Here is a 23,662-nt window from a genome sequence, read left to right on the forward strand (position 1 = left end):
CCATCTCAGCAGCTTTCCTTTTTTAAGATGACAGCTTGACAGTGACATGCCTCTCCCCCAGCTGACAATGCACCCGTTGCACCCAGGAACAAGACAAGATGAAAACAGGTATCACCAGTAACACAAGCATACCTTGTGTTGGCGTATGGGCAGCCAAGAGCCGAAAACCCAGAAGGTTAATATGGAAGGGAAGTAGCGACTCTCTCTTCCCCCCACCATACCCCCCTACCCTCTAGAAAGACGTCCTTTCTAGAGACGTTCCCAAGAACAGGCACTAGGGAGACACTAAATCTGTTAGACTCAACGAGTCCAGAAGTGTGTTGGAGGGCATTAACCAGACTGCTGGGCACGAGCCACCTGTCCTTGACGGCTGACATTTGTTTTGTACAGTGGCTTGTTCATTAAATTCTTTCCAGTCACATTCCTGCCGCTGTCTCTGTTCAGTAGCTATCGGGTTTTTAGAAGACTGCAACAGATAAGGACTCTGTGTACCAAGCTCAGAGGTCATTCCCTTGTTTGGCACCCAAAAGGTATTCCCTCCCCGCCTGGCACATGCTGTGCAGATTGGACACCCTGTAAAAGTCACACCAGAAATCAGGACAGGCCGAACACACAGCTGGGGCCGCTTCGTTGTCTTTGCAGGATCGTTTTGGGCCGAATGCAGTATCGGCTGAGCAGATCGCCTGCATTGCAAAGCCATGCATCGTGAGGTTAGAAAGGCAGTCTGTCCTAGAGCCCTTTTCAGTTACATTTTCCATTGATCAAATTAAAGCTCATAAAATGGACTGACGGGTCTGAATGACTCTGACCAGACCAGAATTAATCTTCACAGAGGTGCTGCAGGTCAGCCACGTTTTTCTTTGTTTTGTTAAGGTTCAGGTATCCATTTTCCTACCTGTTGATGGCATGGGAAGCACTGGAATATACTGCAGGTTCATTTCTGCGGCAGCCTGCTCTGCCAAACAAGGTCAAGAGCGATTTCTTGGAAGACCAGAGACTGCAGGCCAGCACACTCCACAGGCAGGGAAAGCTTTAGCTCGTGCACCTCAGTCCTGAAAGCCAAACCAAGTTTTTTTGGCGCCCTCAATCTTTGTGGCTTTGCCTACCTGGCTACCAGGACTGAATCAAGGGCCTTGGCTCAGGAAGACCTGGCATCTAGACAGCCCATCCAGCCCTAGACTTCACCAGCCAAAGGCTTGGTTGTACTTTGCTGCAAGGAGCAGCTGTTCTCAATGCATGTCAATCCCGTCCAAACCCAGGAAAAAGACTTTAAAAAAAGCTCCCAAATACTTCTCCTGTCCTATTGACCTTGCGATCCCATAGGATAAAATGTATCCTTTCAACTTTAGCCTAGTCCTCCTCTGGTTTGCATTGGCCCTTACTTCCCTTCTTGGCACAAATACTAACACTTATTTCTCCGAGGGAAGAGGGTCCAGGCACCATCCTCTTCTAAACCTTTGGGACAGAGAGGGCAGAAGTGAAGGGAAAGATGCACCAATAAGCTAGCAAAGGGGACACTTAGTTTCCCGTCTAATAAAGCCATCAGGCATTATTGCTTTTATTGAAGGGCCGGCTGCCACGCTGACCTCTGCCTCCAGCTCCTTTGGGTGCATCCATCAAGACCACTGACATCTCTGCCTTTTTCCCAGCCTGTCTCTCTCAACAATGAGTGCTTGCAGTGGGCTCCAGACTACCAAAGCAAGAGGCTTCCTAGGGCATTGCCTCTCTTTGTGTTCCTGGACAAGCATGCCAGAGAGGGAGCAAAGCAAACAGGGAGCAAAGCAAAATGCTAGCTATTAAAAAAAAAAAAAGAGGGGGCATATTTGGAAATGCAACATTGCCCTTCAATACACGCAAGGTAAGCAAAACTTTCCATCAGGGCATGGAAATGGGGATTTGAGTAAAAGGCCACATATTAGGCTGCTGACTCCTTAAATACAAGAATGCCAAGTCCCCGAAACATTTCTAGGAAAACTACAGCATCGGCCTGTGCCCATAATAGCCCCGAGCACACAACACATGGGGCTTACAAACCTGCTCAGCTGGCAACGTAAGCGGAGCGGTCTCTCCTGCAGAAAAGAGCCCAAACTGCTTTCCTAAGAACAATGTTCAAGTCTGCTCGTAGACTCAGACATGAACGAGATGCTTCTTAAGGATGGTGGATTGCTGCCAAAAGCTGCTCTGATGCAGAGTCGAGAGTACCAGACAGCAGGGGGGTGTAGTGGTTATGGTGGGTGGTAGGGATGGGGAGGAGGGGAGTGGAAGGACACAAGTGAATTAGGTTTTGTTTCTGTCAAAACAGCCTGGGGTGAGGAACTGTTCCTCACGCTGGCTCCTACAGAGTCCTAAGTGTCCTGCGTTAAAGTAAGTGTCATTCTGTGAAAACGCGGATTGACAGCGAGTGAAATTGGGAACCGCTCTTCTACAAGCCCTAAACTTGCATACCCCCTTCCCAATTTACCAGCTGCCCTCATCCCCCTACCCGCATAGCTTAACTCCTTAAATCCCACTTATAATGAAAATTAAATCTACCATTACACAATTTCTCCCACGAACCCCCCAGAGCTGTCTTGCGTACCCCCAGGGCTGTGTGTACCACCGTTTGGGGACCTCTGCTAGAGAGCATGGGACTGTTTCTACACTCCAAGATTTTGGCTTTTTTTTTTTTTAAATGGGTAAAAAAACCCAACACCCTCCTACCCTCCCCACAAAAAAAAAAAAAAGCCCCTCCACACCTCTCCTTTTACAAAAACCTCGCAGGAGAGACGGGGCAATGCCCTGCTATGGAATTTCAGTAGGTTTCTGCCAACCTAACTTTCCAAGCCTGTGTAACTAGGGCTAGTGTACTAAGAAGGTGAACAACGGGGTTTCTATTGGTGCTGTTACCCCACCACAGCTGGCAAGAACATCTGTTCTGTGAGCAGCTATGTCAGCCTAGGGCAATAAATACAGCTCTCCTTTAAATGGTTAAAAAAAAAAAGAAAGATGTTATTTCCCATGAGATGGTACAACCTCCATGTGCAAGTTCAGAACAGAAAATAAGATACTAAACAAACCCAGAAAGAATGATAATAAGGACACATTTAGATACTGTCCTGCTAAACAAACATTTCTAAGGCAGGTTTACCTGCCAAGGTTAGCTATTAATCAATGCACTGACTTCTGGATTTGTGATTACTCCACAGAAGGGTAATTAATCCCTGTCCTGTGCTCACAAGATCCCCACTGATTTCCCCCCCTCCAGTGGGTAGTGAAAACCCACGTCCCACAAACATTACCAGGCACGAAGTTGTTTTTATTTTGGGGCACGAAGTTTCACGTTCACTTACTCGGCGCTGATTAAGAGCAGCTGCGCTCTTGACAGCGCAAAGCATGAACATGACTTTAAAGGCACTTGTCACACTGTACGCTTGCTTGTCGCGCGGGATGATTTGTACGATCTCACAACAGCTGAGAAGTGTAGATCCACAGCCAAGCTGAGCCCCAGGCCACTGCCTCTGACCGGGGTTTCAAGATCTATCACGCAAGGCCCCTTCCCCCCCTGCTCCCCCAAACCCCTGGGTCCTACAGCAGAGGAGTCGTGCTCCCAGTGCCACCCCACCACTCCCAGTGCCACCCCACTTCAACCCAAGTGTTTAACTTGGCCAGTTTCAAAAGCCTAGCTCTGTACAGAGTTACAGACATCAAATCCTTCCCAAAAAGCTCTCCACCTCCACCCCCACCCTTCCCAACTCAGCTCTTTTCCCCACACAGCTACTTTGGAAGAGAGCAGAGTTAAACAGCTACTGACCTTTGCACGCGCTGCAGCAGCAGCACTTTGCAAGGAACCATCCCAAACAGGAGCTGCTGGAAGAGCTGCACCTCCCACCTTTCATCCTGCTCTGGTGCTGCTCATGGCAAATAGCCCCCTCAAACTCCACCCGCCTCCGGGCACCAGCTGGACTCCTCGCCGAGCACTGTCTCTGCTCTTCACTTGGAAGCAAACCACCTTTGGAAACAGGAGGAGCCACTGGAGTGGGGAGGAGGAGCCAGCTGCTGGCTGCTTTCTCGTCCCAGAGGACAAGCTCACATGTCATGCAATGAAAAAACACTCGCTGTGGAGGTGAACAGCTTTCTGGGACGCACCGCCTATTAGGCACGCTACTCCTGTAGCCAAAATATTGTACAAGGAGCTTTTACCAAGAAAGCAAATTACGCCCACAGTGAAATGAAAGGAGGGTAGTGCAATGCACTTCTGCAGAAGGCCTGCCTGGGCGCGGTAAGAAAACCAAGTGCACCTCCTTCTGCTGCCCCATAGTTTTCAATAGGTTGGCTTTGGCCGAGGCAACAAAGCAGTGGTCAAGGATTAGGGCCTGTCTCAACCCTGCTGGCTGTACCAGGGGGACGGGCAGGAGGAAGCTCCGGGTTAATGGCACAATCAGCGTGCCGAGACACTACTATCTGTCATCAGTTTGAAATTTTGTAATGCAAGGGTCTCTGTCAGTACTCACATATACGCTGAAGCCTGCCCGTCTTGAATTCATTAGCGGTGACAAATCTTGGATCTCAAATTCCTTTCTTTTCCTTTCTATTTTTAACAGCAGCCAAAAGACTTGTTTTGTTCTTTTTTTTTATGTCATAACCAAGTTAGTACATGGAAATTGGATCAGAAAGCATAGTGGGAGTGCCGCATAACAGGCAGCATCTGATAGCATTTTGATGGGACTTTTTCATACCGCTTTCGCAAGAAGGGAGGGATTTGTTTGCATCTGGACGGGGCAGGGTTAAAAACCTGTTGGGGATGGATGGGATTGCTGTGGAACGAGAGCACCTGGCAGTCTGGCTGCCTGTGAGCAGTTAACAAAGGTTGGTGGATTAGGAGGTCTTCAGGGAAGAATGTGAAGTCCTGTGTCTCAAAAACAAATCACCTGTCAGAAAAACTTTAGCTTCAGCAGGACAGGCTACTCCGAGTGAAACAAGACTACAGTAAAAAAGAAACTGGTGGGCAGACAGCAAATGAGGATCAATAAGGGTTTGGCAGACTTAATATTCTTTTAAGGAGCTTTGTTTCTTCCAGTTTTCCTGGACAAAATTTCTTTCCTGATTAATTTGCAGGTGAGGAGGTCTCTTGAATTGCACCAATACTCTGCATTGCTAGAGAACTTAGTGTTTTCAAGCTTCTGTGCAATGCTTGGCTTGCTGATGCCGCGCCATCACCTTTGGCCACGGTTTTCCTAAAGTGGGTGTCCAGTTTCAGCAAAAAGCGGCCAGGTCCTTGAACCCCAGGTCCCTTCAAGCCGTGCTAGTGACTGTGGTATGCGGCACGTGTTAGCTTTTGAAAAATTAGGCCAATGGTGCTACAATTCCCATTTTATGCATAGTACCACTGAGGGCACTAGGGAGAGCCACGACCTTACTCAAGGCCACAGGTGAAGCAAGTGGCTCAGAGGAGGAGGGGACTCTGCCTACCAGTCCCATGGTCCATGCAATCGCTAAGTTTTCTGTGGTTCTTGCTGCTGCTATCTCGTGGTGCTCTTGTCCTAAGAAACGCCGGCCTGCCCGGCCTCTTCCGAGAAGGAGTATCTTGCAGAAAACAAACACATGACTGATGCTTCCCACTTCCTTCGTGCTGTCAGGCTGGTCTGTGGCTGAGGAAGGCTAGTATGTTGGTGACTTGAATAAAAGAACAGATGTTTTTGTTTCACCATAGACCACTTATGAATAAATCATGTCTCTCACGGTTAACTCTGGATGCTGGTGAAGGCCACCACTTCAGCAAAGAGTCCATATAGCCTGCTGCAGTGGAGGCCTTGGAGCTGTGCAGGACAACACCCGCCCGGGGCTGAGGATGGCAAGGGAGGGTGCATGCATGGGCTGATTTAGGACATTTGATGATTGAGCTTTTTTGTGGGTTTAGAGCTCCCATCTCCTCCGGGAGCCTCCAGGTAGCGATTATGTCCATGCTGGTGCACAGTAGATTGCACCGACTCTGTGCCACATACAGTGAACTTAGTCCAATGAATTTAGCAAGCAGAGCTCCTCGGGGCCCTCGGTGAGAATCTGATTGTGCTCCCGTTGCAAATAATACCGACCCTTCCCCATCGCACCTTGAACAGGAGCAAGGGCAGGACCAGGCCCCCAGCACTGTCACAGCCAATTTGTAATGCTGGCAATGTAGTAACCAGTTCAAAGTATGAAAGAGATCCTTGCAAGCGGGGATCCCTGGCATCAGGTTTCTCTTCAACATGCAAAACTGAAGTGAACCATCTTTCTTTGCTTCCACTTCCCTGGGTATTGTGTTTGTACCTGAAAAAATGCTGCGTCTACTTAGCTAAAAATGTGGGGGAATAGCTCTCAAAATAAATGTTGGGCTCCTGCACACAAAGAAAAGGAGAACCGGGGTTAGACAGACCCTGGACACCAGTAGCAGAAGCTGCCAAAACGAGAGATGTGGTATTTGTATGCAACTGAGTGCAATGGGGCTCCATTCCTGCACGGCCCCTTGGTATTAGCACAATAGATGTAATTAAGAAGTATTAAGTACTCTGGGTTTAGGAAGAAGCTAGTATACTTGCTGCAACCAACTCTTTAAATTGTGGGAAATCATTCCAATGATTGGAGGTTTTTAAGACCCAGCTAGACAAAGCCTTAGCTGGGATTAGGGCAGGCAAGGTCCTTCGGGTAGATGTGATCTCTTTTATCAGACCAACTGAGTAGTTGGAAAAAAGCTTTTAGCAAGCTTTTGGGTGCAGTCACCCTTCTTCAGGCATAGGGAGTCTCTGCTCTTCCGAGACTCCAGGGAATGGGGGAAGCTAAAAGTGTAGCAGGATGTCAGTGAAAATGTAAATAGGAAGAAATTAGAAAGGCAAAAAGGTAAAACAGGTAAGGGAGGGGGAAGCAAAATTGAAAAATTAGGCCAATGGTGCTACAATTCCCATTTTATGCACCGTACCACTGAGGGCACTAGGAAGGGAAAAAGAGACAGCAGTGATAAAATACAAGGTGGAAAGTTGTCAGTGAAAAAGCAGATCAACAAAACAGGAATGAGGGATGCAGAGAGTGTGGCAGGATGCCAGTGAAAGTGTAAATAAGTAGAAATTAGAAAAACCAGAAGGTAAAACAGGGAAAGGGGGGGGAGGGGGGGAGCAAGAAAAAAGGGGTATAAAAAGGCCAAAGGGATTATATAGTTGGCTGGGATGATGCAGTTGGGGATGGTCCTGCTTTGAGCAGGGGGTTGGATTAGATCAGCAGTTCTCAACCTTTTTTTGTACCAGGACTCATTTGTAAATGTTGATGGCCAGTCCCCAGCCAGTGCCCCTCACTCTGCCCCAGTGCCCCAGTGTGTGGGGCGTGGGAGGCCCCAAGCAGCCCCTTGCAGGCTGCAACTCTGGTGCAGTTCATTGCTCTGGAGTGCTGCTGCCGTCCTAGATGAGCAGCTTGTATTAGGCAACGAGAGCAATGCTAAGGTGTCGCTAAAGCCTTGCGCATTTGTATTTTTTTCTATCAAAGGATCTGGCAAAACAGAGCAGCCTCTTTTCTGCAGCATTCGCAGAGACACCTAGCGGCCAGCTCTGAGACCAGAGAGAAATAAGCTCATTTGCTGTCAGCAGCGATTCTGCCATTTCAGCTGGTCAGGCTTGATCCATTCACCTGCAACCAGCACCTTAGAAATGGGTTGTACGTTATACTGGAGACAGACTGGGATGCATTACTAAAATAGTGTTGCCAGCTCATGTGTCTTTGTTGAGAGTCTGGCACTGTTTCATGTTTTCCTTTTGTGGCTCTGGAGTTGCAATTTTGGATACTAGAGAATCTCAGCGCTTTATTTTTGAGAATGTTCTCCTAGTTTTTCAGAGGAAAGACTGAAAATATGATTAAAGTGCAAGATAAATGGTCAAAAACCAGAGGGAAATTAAAAGCCCCCAAATTTTATATGCATATTTATGTACAAGTAAATACTATGATTTGGGTGGGGGTAGCAGATGACTTTTGAACGTGGCAATATTGCGAAGACAATGCATACACTGGAAATTAGCCCTGTAGAGAAAATCACCAGTGCTAAATTACACTATAATATCTTAGTAAAACATTTACAAAGTAAGAAATAGCTGATCAAACTCAAAATCCTTGGCATTCATACTATCAATTTTCACTTCAAGGTGAAAAACGAGAAAGATATTATCAGCACAAGTCGGCTCCTGTTCAGCCCTAATGCTGCCATCAACTTCAGTGGCAAATTACCTGTGTGGCTGAATTTGGTCCTAGGGCTCCGAAGAGGAATTTCTTTATCTCAATGGCAGCATTTCCCAAACTGGCACACAGGGTGATCAGCTAGAGGGTGTGCGACAGAAGGGAATAGGGAGGCAGAAATATGAATGGAGAAATGGAAGAAAAAAATGAAAACCAACTCTAAAAGCTTGTGAGCCACTGCTGTCGCATATGAAAATACTTGTTAGGATGTAGAAACGGTCCGTATGGTCCAGGGATTATGATAAGTTTGTTTTAAGCTGAGCCTCAACTTCACGGTTTCTGTGAAGCAGAATACGTGACAATCAGAACAAAATTTCTGCAAATATGGCACTTGGCTACAATTTTAGGGCCTGATCTTGCTCCGTCTGAATCTCATGGGATGGCCTTATCCCACAGGGTTGAAGCACGGGGTGGCGCATCCTAGGCAGTAATTGTTCACACTCCCGTAAAAAGCAGCCATTACAGGGGTGTTAAATTCATCTGGCCCGCGGGGCTGGAGGAGTGTTGCAGGACCACGCCACAGGCATGTAGCTGGCCCCACAAGCCAGACTGGGCCAACGAAGCTGCCCCCCGTGCTGGATCCAGCACCTGCTCTGGCTGCTCCAGGACCCATGCTGCATGTGGCATCCACACTGGAGTGGTGGGGAAGAGAGGGGAGAACTGCAGGCAGCGTGGGTCCCGGGGTGGCGGGCAGGAGGCAGCATGTGTCCCAGGCCTTGCACATAGGGATGGGGCTGGTCCTGCATGCACTGCGTGCTGGTCCACCTTGGACCCAGGACAGCAGTGGAGGCTGGATAATAGGGCTGTCCCGGCCGTACCTGGCCCATGAGCCAGGTCGTTGTCATTCTTAAGCTAGTAAGTAGAGTAAAAAGCCTTCACATGTTTAGCCTTGCAGTGCGCAGCTACTAGGATGGAGGGCTGAGATGTTTTAATGTTGACGGGGAACTCCTTTGCCTTTTAAGGGCAGGATTGTGCTGCGAGGGAATGGGGTGATGTTCTGCACTTCAAAGTGATGGACATGGAACGGCGCCTTTCATGCTCTTGGAAAGAAGAGATGGAGGACACGTTTGGAGAGGAGGTGAAACACAGGGATGCTTAAAAAAATCAGGTCAGTCTGTTCATGCAACTGGGCTGAGGGCCACCAAGTACTCGTGAAGCCCTGAGCTCTATTATGGCAGCAGATTTAGCAAAGTATCTTGCTAACCACAGAGATGTTTTTCTCTAGCAACGGAGTGATTTGCTTGTCGATTTTTGCCAGTTCTCTTGCTGAAATCTTCGAGTAAAGGGAGCCACATACTGATGCAACAAAGACATATTTCCTCCATGCCACTGACGCATCCTCATATCTGAAGCTGCTGTTTAGTCATCTGGAAGGCACGAGTTAGGCTGAAAACTGAGGCACGTCTCACGGAGACAAAGGGCCAAATACTCAGCAGGGGTAGCTCAGCCTAAGTCCGCTCAGGTCAATGGAACAAGCCCAAGTTGGCTGAGAGGTATGTAAGCCAAAGCTGCAAGAGCAGGTAAAATTCATCACACCGTAACAGATATTACCGCCCTTCATCTACGTAGCAATAATAGTCATTAGCGTCCTCTATTCTCTACTTATACATGTCGGTCGCGAAGTGAATTGATCACCACTGGCTATCCATCCGCTTCAGTGCCATGACCAAAGAACTAGGTGCCTTGTGGGTGATATGTTTAAAACAAGCAATGCATGTTGGATGTGCCTGATCCTGACACCTGATGTTTGGACCTGGTACGGAAAATCCTTTTTAATAGAAACAGCACGTAGCTGAATACACTAAGTGCTGTGAACTTTGTCTGCACTCTGTGCACATGGAGATTACTGAGAAATCCAGAAAAAGATGTGCCCACCAGCTGGCAGGCCTGAGGCTGCTGGAGTCTGCACTGCCCAGTGGGAAGGACCCTGGGGGACGAGTGATTCGCGTCTGGTTCTCCCACTGACTTACCAAGTGACCTCGCGGATAATTCCTTCGCTTCCTGGACTCTAAGTTGTCCCATGTGTAAATTAGGGATAAAGATCCTATCTGTAAGCTGCAAACAGATGATCCACCAGTATGACTTACACTGGTGGAGTTGGACCCCTGATTCTTTCAGGGGTAATTCTATACCACATTGGCTAAAGGGACCCTGATGTAGGAGTTGGTTGTCCACTTGCTTTTTTTTTTTTAAAACCGGTGGAGGGGCTAACTATATCGCTGTAAACATATAATCTATCTGGGCTCCTTGAAATCCCCACGCACAAACTGAGGATCGTTACTGTTTTCAGACCATCACAGAAAAGCAGGGCGGGATGGGATCTCAGGAGGTCTTGTAGTCCAACCTCCTGCTCTACACAGGACCATCCCTATCTAAACCATCCCATACAAGCGCGTGGCTAACCCAGTCCTAAAACTACACAACCAGCCCCGGTGCATGGCTACAAGGCATGTTATTCTGTTATGTCTCAGGACAGGTAACGAACTATGAATCTGGTTTGTGCCGCCCGTTTTCTGATAAAACCTTAGAATAAACATTGTGTCAGGGATCCAGGTTGTAGCTGTATTGGTCTAGAGGCAAAAGGAATCAAAACTCATGGTAGAGATGATATCTTTTATTAGACCAACTAGATTTTTGCAAAAAAACCCCTCCAATGCCTGAAGCAGGATGCTTGTGCCCAAAAGCTTGCAATTAAAGAATTTTTTTTTGCAAAAATCTAGTGGATCTAATAAAAGATATCACCTCTACCACGAGTTCTGCTTCCTTTAGAATAAATATTCTCACTCCATGTATCCCCACTGACAAGCACAGCTCAAAACAGTCCTGGGGAAGGTGAACTAGCAGAGCTGCATGTTGCATGCTGACACAGCACATTGTGGAACATTATTCTTGGCTCTGGCTACAGCTATTTTGAACAGCACTGAACGCTCATTAAATGAAATCAAATGAACCACACTCTTAAAAATAGCTGGCGTCCTGTCATACCAGCTGTGGGGGGGAAGGAAACCGCCACACTTTATGGAGTAGTAAAACAGATCAAATATGCTTAAAAAAAATAAATAGATTGGGTCAGATTCTCAGGAGTGGGTACAACTCCCAGGAGAGGTTTTGGCCCAATAGTAGGGAGGGGAAAAAAGCATGCTCAACTAGTTGTAAAAAACAAAAGTGAAAGGAATATAATGCAATGCACACTCCTTACTGAACAGCCATGTGTGCATATGGTCACCACATGCTGGGCAGATCACAGAGGATGCAAGCTTAGGGCTGGATAGCCATGCCACGCCACAGCTCCATCCTAACACGAGGTGGAGCAGAGGGAAAAGTCCTCCTCATCTCCCAGAGGAGTGGTGGGAAAGTCATGGGACTCCAGGACTCTTTTTCCCAACTCTCCCCTCCCCAGTGCCCGATTGCACAGGCGCAACAGCCGTGGCCCCGTCCCCTTTGGAAACAGCGAGGACAGTAGCAGCCTTGTCTTCTACCTGGAGGAGTGGTGGTGCCGGGGGCCACAAGGGGGTCTCCTAGTTTTTGCACATGTGAGTGGGATGGACCTGTTGCATCTCTGTTCTGGACTGCACACTGTCTTCTGCGGAGGTGGTGATGGCAGGACCCAGAGCATCCCTGGGGTCCTGGCATCCCACTGGGCACGTAGTGTACACCTCAGGGTTATTGTTGCAGGCTCTGTGCAAACTCAGGCAGAAAACACTCCATCAATTATTCTGGACTCAGATTGACCATTTTTCCTTTGTAAACTTTTTTTTTAAATTTAAACTGAAAATGAGGAAGTTGATATCATTACAAGATTCCAGAACCCCAGCCCTAGGCCTTGGCCTGTGGTGCAAATGCCTTAAATTGGCGTGTCTACCCATGTCTTGAAGTGGGCATTCCTTGGGTGCCCCTGGAGTACAAGCCCTCTGAGCTTCAACGAAAATCCTATGCAGGCAGGTCCCGGAGTCGTACCGGGTTTTCCACTGAGCCCAGCAGGCTTTCCATGCTATATACTTACCTTGTTCTTTTATAATACGTGTTGCCTCCTTAATGCAATTTTTAAAATATAAAAACTGCTATCCTGTACTGTTTCCACTCATTTCCTAGTCTCACTGCTTGCTCGTATTGCATGTCATACTATGATATAATCAAAGTGGCCAGTTTCTTTCAGGAGCTTGCTTAGGCAGAACAGAAAAAAGCCACAGAAAGTCCAGGGTGGTGGGTGTTGCATGGATGGTCCGCAATACGTAATTGCCTGATCTCATTCCAGACTGGGGTATAGCCAGAAAGTAAAGTTCACTTCTTTTGCAACTGTTTCAGTGCAAACCCTCCTGCTAGCATTTCATCCAGACAGTTTGTGTTTCCATATGACAGCAGGATCAACCAACAGATGTTTAAACTGCGCCAAACCATCTTTACGGTACCAGAAAGGATTTTTCTGATGAATCAGTGAGAACGTCTGATAAATTAGGATTGACTGTAGCTGCAACAACGATCCCTCCCTGGTATCCTCATATAGCTATTCCAACTCATAATGACCAGCGTGATGGGGCTGAAGATGAGGTTCTCTCATGGACTGCACGAATTGCCATCAAGACAGCTATATCAGTGATGGATACAAGCTGAAAAAGGGTATTTGTCAGCGCAAAAAATTACTGCATCTCTAGTCCAGCAATAAAAAAACAGGCCTTGCATTGGTTTTCCAAAATGCTTATCTCGTTAGATCAAAATCAGATGTGTGGGAATGACAGCCTGCGCACAGTATCAAAGGAAAGAGGACACAAAAAGCATATGCTAGTGCTGCCCTTTGAACTAGTTTTGCCTCCAATAGTTCAGTGTCTATCACATGGAGAAATGATGAGCTTATCCCTCACATGTCTCTTCCATGCTCCTTTTCAAAGAAAACCTGGGTGCCTCCCACCCGTGTGACAAACATGAAATTATTGTCTTTAGCTGTTGCAATCACAACCTCACGGTGTAATTTGTGGGAGCCGGCTCTTGCAATGATGAGTAATCAGTATATACAAAATAGGAGGACATGAAAAGTGCTGGAAGTTCTTAACTATTCTTCCTTGTTCTCAACCTCACCTGACTTATCAGACCAAGTTTGCTCTTCGATAACAAAACTGAAGCTGGTTTTCTCTTCTGATGCCACCGCTCTCTCCTAAGGTAATCTGCTCCTGGCCGCCTTCTTAGAAAATGATCACTCTGGCCCCCTAAGGTGGTTTAGAGACAGCAGCACATGCTGTTCCAGGGCCTTTTGCTTTTCCTACAAAAGTATCCAACAGGGCTGTACTTTAAGACAAAAACAAAATCTGGCATAAACTGCTTGCTAGATAAAGATGAAAACTGCTTGTTGTGGCCAGTTCTTCTGCTAGAGAGGATCGAGGCTGAGATTAAAATGCATGCATGCTGAGTCATTGTTGTCAAACATTTCACTTGGTTGGCCATGCTGCTGTATTAACATCACTGGATGTGACCCTTTGCCCACTTAGCCTTGTGCTAGGGTAACTGTAGATGGCAGAGGAATTCTTACCAGGAGGCAGTGACTAGGGCAAATCTGCCATCGTTGCAAAAGTTTCTCGTGTGCTGCACCTAATTTAAGACCAGCATAAAAGAAAATGTAAAGCTGGGATTGCAACTTATGGTGGAAATAAATAACAAAGCCAGAAGCAACAGGAAAACTTATGTGAGGGGAAAATAAAGCAAGATGACTTTATCGTTTGTAGAATGGCTTCTGGCAGGAATAAAAGCCCTCTGTACTGGATTACCATCATGCGTTATCTCTGTCCAATTTAATTTTGTGGTTTCCAAAGCATGGGGACAGTGACTTTTCTAAGGGGTTTCATGCATCTCAGGTGGGATTTCCACAGGTGTTCAGCACTAAAATTACACTTCGGTTGAAGCTGTTGTCAATCTAGTAGGCTATAACCATGTACCTTTGAAAATCCAATGTACAGCGTCTTACCACCACGAGGCAGTAACTGGAGCTGAAAATCTATGTACCTAGACTATCCAGGTAGATATTGCCTTCTTGTACGACAGTATGGCACAGGATGACTAGGAACATTTTAATTTTTTTATGATATTCAACCAGTTTCTTGGTTAACAATGAAAACCAAGTATTTTCACATCTGTTTCATATGATAGTACTGCATAATCATGGTATGTGACTTACTATTTGTATTGCTGCTACACTTACGAGACCTCAATAAATGATCAAGGCCTCATGGCAGTAGGCACTGTGCACGCACATCTGTCCCAAAGTATATGATAAGGGATCATCCATCTATTCCTAAAACTGGAAAATACCTCTCTACCAGAGGAGATGTAGCTTTTCCAAACTGTGTTTGAGATGAGTTGATGCTGTGACTGTAAGAGGAAAGGATATTGCCATGGGCATATGTAACATTTTGAAAAGTGGGGTGTAGATGGTGTGGCATATCATCACCTATAACACAACGCATATTTTTTCTCCGCTTAAAGAAAACTAGAAGCTTTACTCATATGCTGGGGGGTGTATTATTCAGTTTAAGATCACAGCAAAACCAGACATAACTATTGGGTTGTGCACTGATTTGCTAAATAATGTATTCATTTTAACCCCCCCATCAAACTAGGCCAAAATAGTCAAAAAGATATGGTGTCATTATTCCCATAGTCACTATAGTTAAGCTTATGGATCCATCCCTTTATATTTCTGTACCTTAAATTCAGAAGCCCACATTTTCTACCCCACGTAGAGCCTGTAGAAGGGTTTGAATGCGGTAGAATACATACAGCTCCGTGCAGTTTCAGCGGCCCACGCTTGTTCACGTTAGTGAATACCGTGTTCGCAGTGGTAACCCAGAGGCTCTACTGGTGACAGCAATAGAGCAACCTCATAGAGAGGATTTACCATCAAGCCAGATTACTGATGGACCCACTTCTGGGCACAATTCCCAGACCCAAGATCTCAACAGGAGTTTCATGTACACATTCAAAGGCAGGATTTGGCTATTATTTTACAACCTGAAAGAATGCACATATGGTGCCCAATAGACAGGACCAGGCAGTGTGTGAAATAAAACTGGCATTTACAGACATGTGAGGTCTCCAAGACTGAAAAAGACACTGACCTCAAGGAAGAATGATTTTGTGGAATAAGCATTCACTGTTTCTTCCTAATCTACAAAAGAGAAAGATGCTGTTGACCCATACATGCTACAATCCTCTGTTTAACTTTTAGTCTCTCTTGCTTAGAAAAGTGTCTTAATAAAAACACCAAGATGGGCATCAATCAGTTTAATGTTACCAGGAGTGTTATACATCAGGGCTACATTCCCCCCGTCACCCGCCGTCATTCACCCTTTCATTGCCTCAATTTGCATTTTAACTGACTGGCTCTCTCGCATGCACGCTGGCCTCTGGCTTCTGTTCTATCCCATCCAGGAAGAGTGCAGACCAACTGCACGTGTTTCCTCAGCCCGACGAAGGATGTTTGTACCTGAAAGTTTGCAAAGAAGAATTTTTTCCAACTATTTTAGTTGGTCTAATGAAAGAGAGTGGATTTACCCAAAGATCTTGTCTGCCTATGGTCTTAGGCCAACACAGCTACAACCTATACCCCAGGAGTGTTATATACCTTTCTGAAAACCCAGAGATCCTGCAGATGTGACTTTCATCTCTCATTATTAAATGAAAAGTTATAGTGCTGCCTTATTACATGCTTTCAGGGCAATGAACTCCTGTTATGCCTATGAAATGACATACTTCCTGGGAGACTGAAAACCACACCAACTTTCATTGTGGTCCATAAGCATCATTTCCTTGATTTCTGCAAACATTATAATACTTTAAAAACTTATAAGTATTGCAGAAGTAAAGGGCATAATTTTACTAGGTAAAAGGTCTGTAGAATCAACACATTCTTTTATGCTCAGCATTTACAAAGAATACCACGATTATACTCCTTAGTTGATAAGGAAATATATGCAAATAGATCCTTTGAATATCCTCTGAAGAAGAATATAGCCAAGACTGCTTTACCCTCTCATAACACGGAAAGGAACTGTTCTTCAACTGAGACAGTTGAGAGGACCCTTTTATTTAAGCAGAGCCACTGAAAAGCCATAGTGAATAGCCCATATGTTGTTGAAGATGACATATATTATACATAGACAAATGCATATTGGGTATTTAGAATTAATCTGCACTTAATGAAAAGTGAGGTAGGATCAGATTCTCCTTTCACTTGGAAAGGTATAAAAGTGGAACAACTACATTGAAATCCATACACTGATGTAAACAAGGGGAGAAGCAGGCTCATTGCCTGTACAGCAAATCTGTGAAACATCTCTATGTGCAGCTTTGCAGAAATATCATTTCAATTATTTGCCATAAATTATTTAGTACCTGCGTGCTATGCCTTTCTGTCAGCCGGCCCCTGCTCTGCCTGATCAGGGAAATTAAGAGTTTCAGTCTAGCGAGTGCACTTGAAAACGGGTTCATAAAATATTTGTTTAGGATGAATGCAGGAGGAGCCAGCCCAGCAGTCTACCGGCAGCTGGGGATGTAAATACTGGTCCTGGAACCATTCCCCTTGCTTTCTTGGAGCTGGTAGGACTCAGAAGGGAACACATTTGGGGGATTTTTTTTAATTAGGATATGTTGCTTAAATTATTATTTATACTACCATAACTCCTAGGGGCATTAGTCATGTACTGACACCCCATTGTGCTGGGTGCTGTATAAATACATCCATGCACACACATTACATCAGTAACAACATGGGATATAAACCCAGAATCTAGTATCTCTGCCTCTCAGTGCTCCTTCACTCTTAAGACTCATGCATTTCAGAGAGAAAGCCAGGGAAACAAACTACAGCATGTTCAGCGGACCAGGAAACCACTGAGGTCAGAATAATGAATGGTGCCCCACTGAAACTGGTTACATAGCAGAAAACCTAGGCAAAAGGCCCAGAGCCTGCTCTTCCCACCACAGTCCCAGCCGGATTATGGTGAGACGTACATCAGTGAATTTGCTATATTTAGTTCAGCCACAGCCACAAAGGACAAGCGAGACCTAAGCCATTCACATGTTCCAGTCACCGTCTTTTGGCAACACTTGTTGGTGACCTTCCTGTTAGTTTAGTGGGGCAAACGCTACTATGCAGTCCTCCACCCTGATGTGTATATGTCAAGGCACCAGAGTAAATACCGGTACAAATGACACAGTGTATATATTATAACTAAACCCATACAAGTTATTTTTAAACCCTTCCTTGGGGATGAATGTTTTCATTTTGGGAGAAGGAGGCAGGGATGTTATGGGTGTTGGCTTCAGGTCCACACTAATAAGAAGCCCTCTTCTATTCACTGAAACTTGTAATCGTACTACATGGAAACACCCTTTGGACCCATGCACCTATACAATTGAGGCGACATCCTATTTGGTTGTCCTTTTGTTTCCATATGCATATCGAGAATTTACTAAAGGCAGGTGAAGCACACCACCCCTGAGACCATGAGGCCATGGGGGTTATGCATGGCTGACCTGGGCCTGGGGGATCCCCAGAACCACTCCTGACCTGCTCAAGTTGCAAGGAGCAGCTGCATGGGGGGTTGGCCTCAGCTGGGGACAGCAGCAGAACTGTGCAGGTTCCTCCTTCCAGCCCTGATGTCCAGGAGCAGGCGTTGGAAGGAGAAACCTGTATTTAGTGAGCTCAGCAGCCCATGCAGCTGCTTCTGCAACCTATGGCTGGAGTGGGGCAAGAGAAGCTGTGACATCCAGGTCAACTGACAACACTGGTGCTGGTGGGTGGATCCTCCTTCCTGAGTCCCCTGTCAGCCTGGGGGCTCCAGTTTCAGAGAGCAGCCAGGGACCGTGGTGGTAGCTGTAAAAGTGGGGGCAAATACTCCGCTGCACCTCCCTAGGATCTGTCCCTGTCTATTTCCAGCTGGCCATCTAAGTTGCCATTAACCAAATATCTTTGTTCAATATCTTCAACTTCCTGGAAGATACAATGGAGTGCACCCTTGGCCAGTTTGCAGAGGACACTAAGCTGGGTGGAGTGGTAGATATGCTGGAGGGTAGGGCTAGGATTTAGAGAGACCTAGATGAATTGGAGGATTGCACCAAAAGAAATCTCATGAGGTTCAGTAAGGACAAGTGCAAAGTCCTGCACTTAGGGTGGAATAATCCCATGCACCAGTACAGGCTGGGGACCAACTCGCTAACCAGCAGCTCTGAAGAAAAGGACCTGGGTGTTACAGTGGACAATAAGCTTAATATGAGCCAGCAGTGTGTCCTTCTTGCCAAGAAAGCTAATGGCATATTTGGCTGCATTAGTAGAAGTGTTGGCAGAGGATCGAGGGAAGCAATTCTTCCCTTCTTTTAAGCACTGGTGAGGCCACATCTGGAGTACTGTGTCCAGTTTTGGGCCCCCCACTACAGAAAGGATGTGGACAAATAGGAGAGAGTCCAGAGGAGGGCAACGAAAATGGTGAGGGGGCTGGAGCACATGACTTACGAGGAGAGGCTGAGGGACAAGGGCTTATTTAGTCTGAAGAAGACAAGACTGAGAAGGGGTTTAACAGCAGCCTTCAACTACCTGAAGAGTGTTTCCAAAGAGGATGGAGCTGGACTGCTGTCAGTGGTGGCAGATGCAGAACAAGAAACAATTGTCTTAAGTTGCAGCAAGGGAAGTCTAGGTTAGATATTAGGAATTACACTAGAACAGGTTTCCCAGAGAGGTGGTGGACTCTCCATCCTTGGAGGTTTTTAAGACCCAGCTAGACAAAGCCTTGGCTGCATTGATCTAGTTGGGGCTGGTCTTGGTTTGAGCAGGGGGTTGGACTAGATGCGACCTCCTGAGGTCCCTTCAACCCTCATTTTCTACGATTTGATGAATGGCAACCAAAGTGACCAGCTGGAAGTAGAATACCAAACTGGACAACCAAATGTGAACAGAATGACACCCTTGGGGGTGAAACTTGGCTACTGTTACGAGAGTTTGATCAGTTTGTGAAGGTGATTATTTGACGTGACTGCCTATGATAGCAGGGGACTGGACGTGGCACTGGTTTAAGTGTGCAGTGTTTATCTAATGGAGCATTCTTTGGCACGTGGCTTGTGGGTAGGTGTGAGGATCACTCCAGCTGGGGGATAAGTCATCTCTCCGGCAACCAGTCGTTGACAGGAAGCTGACTTTGCTCCCAACACGGTATATCTTGTGCGGACTACAGTTTACCAACAAGTCTCCCGGTGGCTTGTTGACTGCCCTGATCCCAGCACCTTTTGTGTCCTCTGGTCCTTGCTATCCTGGTAGCTGTCCATCTTCTTCTGCTTGGTCTCGACCACTGGACTAATCCTGTCTAATAGCTCCTGACTCTGGCACCTGGCCCTAGCTAGTGTCTCAGCTCCTGCCTCTGCTCCCTGGTCATGGCTCTAATCACTAGGGTGGATAACCCACCTTCTGGTCACTGATATGACTTTCAAAGCCCTAATACTTACACATGAAAATCTCAATTTTCACTCAGAAAGAAAAGTTAATTTGTCACACTCAGCTATAAGGCGAAGCTTGAAAATGTGTCCCAAATGTGGCAGTCTCTGCTTAAATGAATGGCTAAAATGATGTCTTTGAGGAGGAAGAGCAGCCCCACCCACCTCAGTAAAGCCAGAACTCCAAGACCCATTGCCCTGGGGGGGGGGTCCAACCAGGAGTCCCTCTCATCAGAGGACTCCCTGGGGATGTCCATACTGCACAATGAAGTTTTGTGGAGATATTTAGCTCTAAAATAGCATATCTCAGATAGATACTCATCCTCACATGGCTATGCCTTTTCTAGTACTGAGTTAGCTCAGCTAGACATTGCACTGTGCAGTACAGACATACACTGTGTGCGGGAAGAGAAGACAGTAGCAGTGGCACCAGCTTATTAACTAAACCAAGCAAACACCCAAACAGAAGCTGGGGCAGGTGCTGGTCTATTTTTGCCCCATTTGGTCTTTCAGTGATACAGGTAACTCCTGTTGCCGTCTTTGTGCCACCACTCGAGGATGCAGAAGCACCATGGCACAGACTATGAGGGGATAAGAGCCATTGCCAGCACCAACGGTTATATTTCATTGGGTACTTACTGTTCACCCCTGTCTTAATTAAGCCCTGACAAATGAGGTAGCCTTGGAAGAAAGAGGGATGAAGAAGGTCAAGAGAGGCATGCATGGGGGTCTGTAATTACATGAATTCACAGGTCACCGTCCTTCACAGAAGGGGGATGTACTGGCATGAAGGGCACTGCAGCTCTGATGTGGTGGGTAGTTCTGATCACAGGCTCTGTTATATATTTTTTTCCTTTGTAGGGTCCCAAAATGTCCCTGACTCCAAGAATGTACAGCAAAGTCAAGAGACAGCAGAAGAGAAATGCCAGTAACTCTGGAAGGCATCTACATATCTTGATGGTTTTGTTCCCTATTTGCTTCTCCGCCTCCAATCCCTTTCCTGAGACCTGATGAAAAAATTCTTTGCCTCTGTGTATAACATAAAAGAAAATCTTAGTTAAATAGATACGTGAAGCGTCTTAGGGAGCAGGTTTGGGGAGATTATGAGAGAGACTCTCAGAAGATCTTTTTTGCTCCCCCATAACTGGGTTGTACACTGGGTTTCACGGTTTGATCCTATGTTGAAGAAAGGGCCATCTTTTTACAAAATGAAAGAGCTGCAATGTGAGCATCTAAACTCAGTTCCCAAAAAAGAAAAAAAGCCTCATCAGCAAAGCCACAAGTATATCAGAAGAAAAGAAAAACCACTTGTCCCGAAAGGGAATATTTTACAATTGAAATGGCTATTTCAGCAGTACCACTAAGAGTAATGTTGACAGCCTCCAAACCCTCTCTTTGCTCTAGTTTCCACAAGAACTAGTCTTTAACCCTTTTGAAGTGTTATATCCCTGTTCTCAGAGACACCAGTAGAAGCAGGTTTGACATCATCATTTGACAACCTTTCCCCTGACACCTGCCTGATGTCTTACTCCTTCCCATTTTGACACTATGGGGTTATTGCAATTTATGCTCTATTTTCTATACCATCAAAGTTAGCTAGCTTGAGGGATGACTTGCTGATCTCCACAGGTAGCAGTATTATTCCATGTTCAGGCACAAAGTGAGAAAACAGTGCCAATATTTTAACAAAGACCTTCAGGCGACCCAAACTCACACTTGCCAGGAGATGCAAAACTTCAGGCCAAAGTAAGCGGCAATTGAACCGATGCTGTAAGCGTACATTAAAAAATGAGTGCAAGTGGTATGACGGTACAATTTTCAGAGATTTTAAGGTGGGAAGGGACATTAGATGATCTAATGCAACTTCCTATATAACATGGAGCATATATTTTCATCCAGTTTCAGTTCTATCCACTTTAACTATGTGCTCCCCACGTTTGTTACCGCCATCCTCTTGGGCTACACATGGATGACAAGCTCCTTGGGTAGGGACCATCTTTTTGTTACGTAGGTACATGGCTGGCAGAGAGGTATTCTACTCCTCAGCCCATAGGCATTAACACAGTGTAAGTAATAGCGTGGACCTCAGACGTAAGTTAGAGTCCTTTTGCATGGCACGCTGAAGGGGCAGAAGGGCATGGAGTGATAAAAGCCAACCATGACAGGATTCGTCTCATCTTACTGCTGTTAACTGCTTTTTCAGTTACATGTTCCCTTCTGGTCTCTTCATGTGCAAGTTATATTCCCAGGGGCCGTATCTTCTCATTTCCACTGGAATAACTGCATTGACTACACTGGGGTTATTCCTTTTTCACTCTGATGTAAATGAGAAGAATGTCAGAGTGAAGTTATAGCACCTCTTCTACTCTTTATCAACACAGATGTATTACAACATCACCACCAGGTTTGATTGCCTTCTCTACAAGGGCAAGATCCACAATGCCCTTAACTTTCTTGATGATCTGGCTCCTCCACAGTATGCCCACGTGATGCTCTTGTTTATCATACTGAAACCACGAAATGACCTACGCTATTGCTGAGTTCTAGGTTATTCTGACAGGGGATAATTGGGTGAAATTTCACTCCACATTACAGCTAAGTACAGGCAGTCAAAATGCCCAAGGCTGAATTCACTCAATCGTCACAGGGTAGTTTAAGCTGCATTGACTGAACCGAGCAGCAAGTGAACAGACATTTACTTTTGATTCTGGAAATGCAGCCACATGCCTGCAGTGGCCCAGGCCAGAAGCCGAGGGGTGCTAGAGCATGCCACCCTGCTTGGCTGGAGCAGACAGCTTGGGCCAAGGCTAGCCCGCTCACCCTATGAGGCAGAGAGAGAGAGAGAGAGAGAGAGAGAGAGTGTGTGTGTGTGGAGGTGCAAAGCATCCTGGGATACTGGAGGACTGCAAGCTAACTTGAATCTAGAGGGGATCTGGGACAGAAGTTTAATAAACCAATTAAACCTAAATCAGTTAAGTCTGATACTATATCTACCCAAGTTTATCTTAAACTGGTCTTGGCCACTTTGGAAGTGGCTTATGTGCACTGAACTTCTGTTGTGTTACAGATCTGAACCGGTTTCTGATCACTTATACCAGTTTATGTGCAACTGCTGTCCCTAGCCTAAAAGAAGTAAAGGCAAAGGAACTGAAGAAATTAATTGGCCTCCTCTCTTTGAACAAAGGTAACTTTTTTTAAATGAAGAAAATCAGCAGATCAATAGCAATTTGCTTTTCCTTCTTTACCACATTGTGCATCAAGTTTACTTCTCATTAAAAACATGGAATCATGTAGAGGACTAGAGCTAGGAGGGGGGGGAAGGCTCCTGCTTTGGATTTGCAGTAATGACATCTGTTGCTTCCCAAATTTTTTTATGTGGCTTAGCACTACCTGACATTCTGGGTGACACCATACTGACATACAGACCAGGTGGGATAAAAGGCATTCATAGCTTCAAGTGGACAGCACAGTCAAAACAGTAGGTTATCGTGCAATGAAGTCCCAAGTAGCTATATAAAATTTCTCTCCATATTAATATGATTTTAATGTGTAAGAACAAAGTGAAGCCATAAGCACAGAATTTGCCAGACTTGTCTGGCTTATCTGTTTAGACATTAAGGGCACCTATAACATGCCAGATGTCTATTCAGTGTCCCCCTGCTTCAAAATGGCAGCAGGGGCGCTTGAACTAAAGCTCGTCAAATGAGCTTTTGTTCAAGTGCTCCCACAACCATTTTTTGAAGTGTGGGATGCTGAATACACATGACACTGCAGGTGCTTTAATTAGAGCAGTTCCCAGAGCCACTCTATTTAAAATGCACCCCCCCCACACTGGAGCATGTGTATAGATGGCCAAAGTTTTCAGGACTGAGACTGTTTTTAGGGTAGATCAGGGCACAGTGGGCATGGGGACGGGTGTGGTGTGTGGCTGCACGGTGCCACACGGGGAGCTGGCGCGGAAGCA

The 23,662-nt window shown here is 46.0% G+C and overlaps 1 protein-coding gene across 2 annotated transcripts in view; it reads right to left on the reverse strand.

Moving 5' to 3' along the window:
* KALRN (kalirin, RhoGEF kinase) overlaps positions 1–23,662 on the reverse strand; it is a 721,807-nt gene that overhangs the window by 134,393 nt on the left and 563,752 nt on the right. The window contains exon 1 of one of the 2 annotated variants that reach the window (XM_019522565.1): positions 3,791–3,975. The exons of the other annotated variant lie outside the window; for it this stretch is intronic. Coding sequence (XP_019378110.1) covers positions 3,791–3,875 — 85 coding nt within the window. The 5' untranslated portion in view covers positions 3,876–3,975. Of the gene's footprint in view, positions 1–3,790; positions 3,976–23,662 lie in introns of those variants that run through there. 2 annotated transcript variants of the gene reach the window in all.

The sequence above is a fragment of the Gavialis gangeticus genome, unplaced genomic scaffold, assembly GCF_001723915.1.
Source record: "Gavialis gangeticus isolate Ggan-Ray unplaced genomic scaffold, GavGan_comp1, whole genome shotgun sequence".
Taxonomy (NCBI): Eukaryota; Metazoa; Chordata; order Crocodylia; family Gavialidae; genus Gavialis; species Gavialis gangeticus.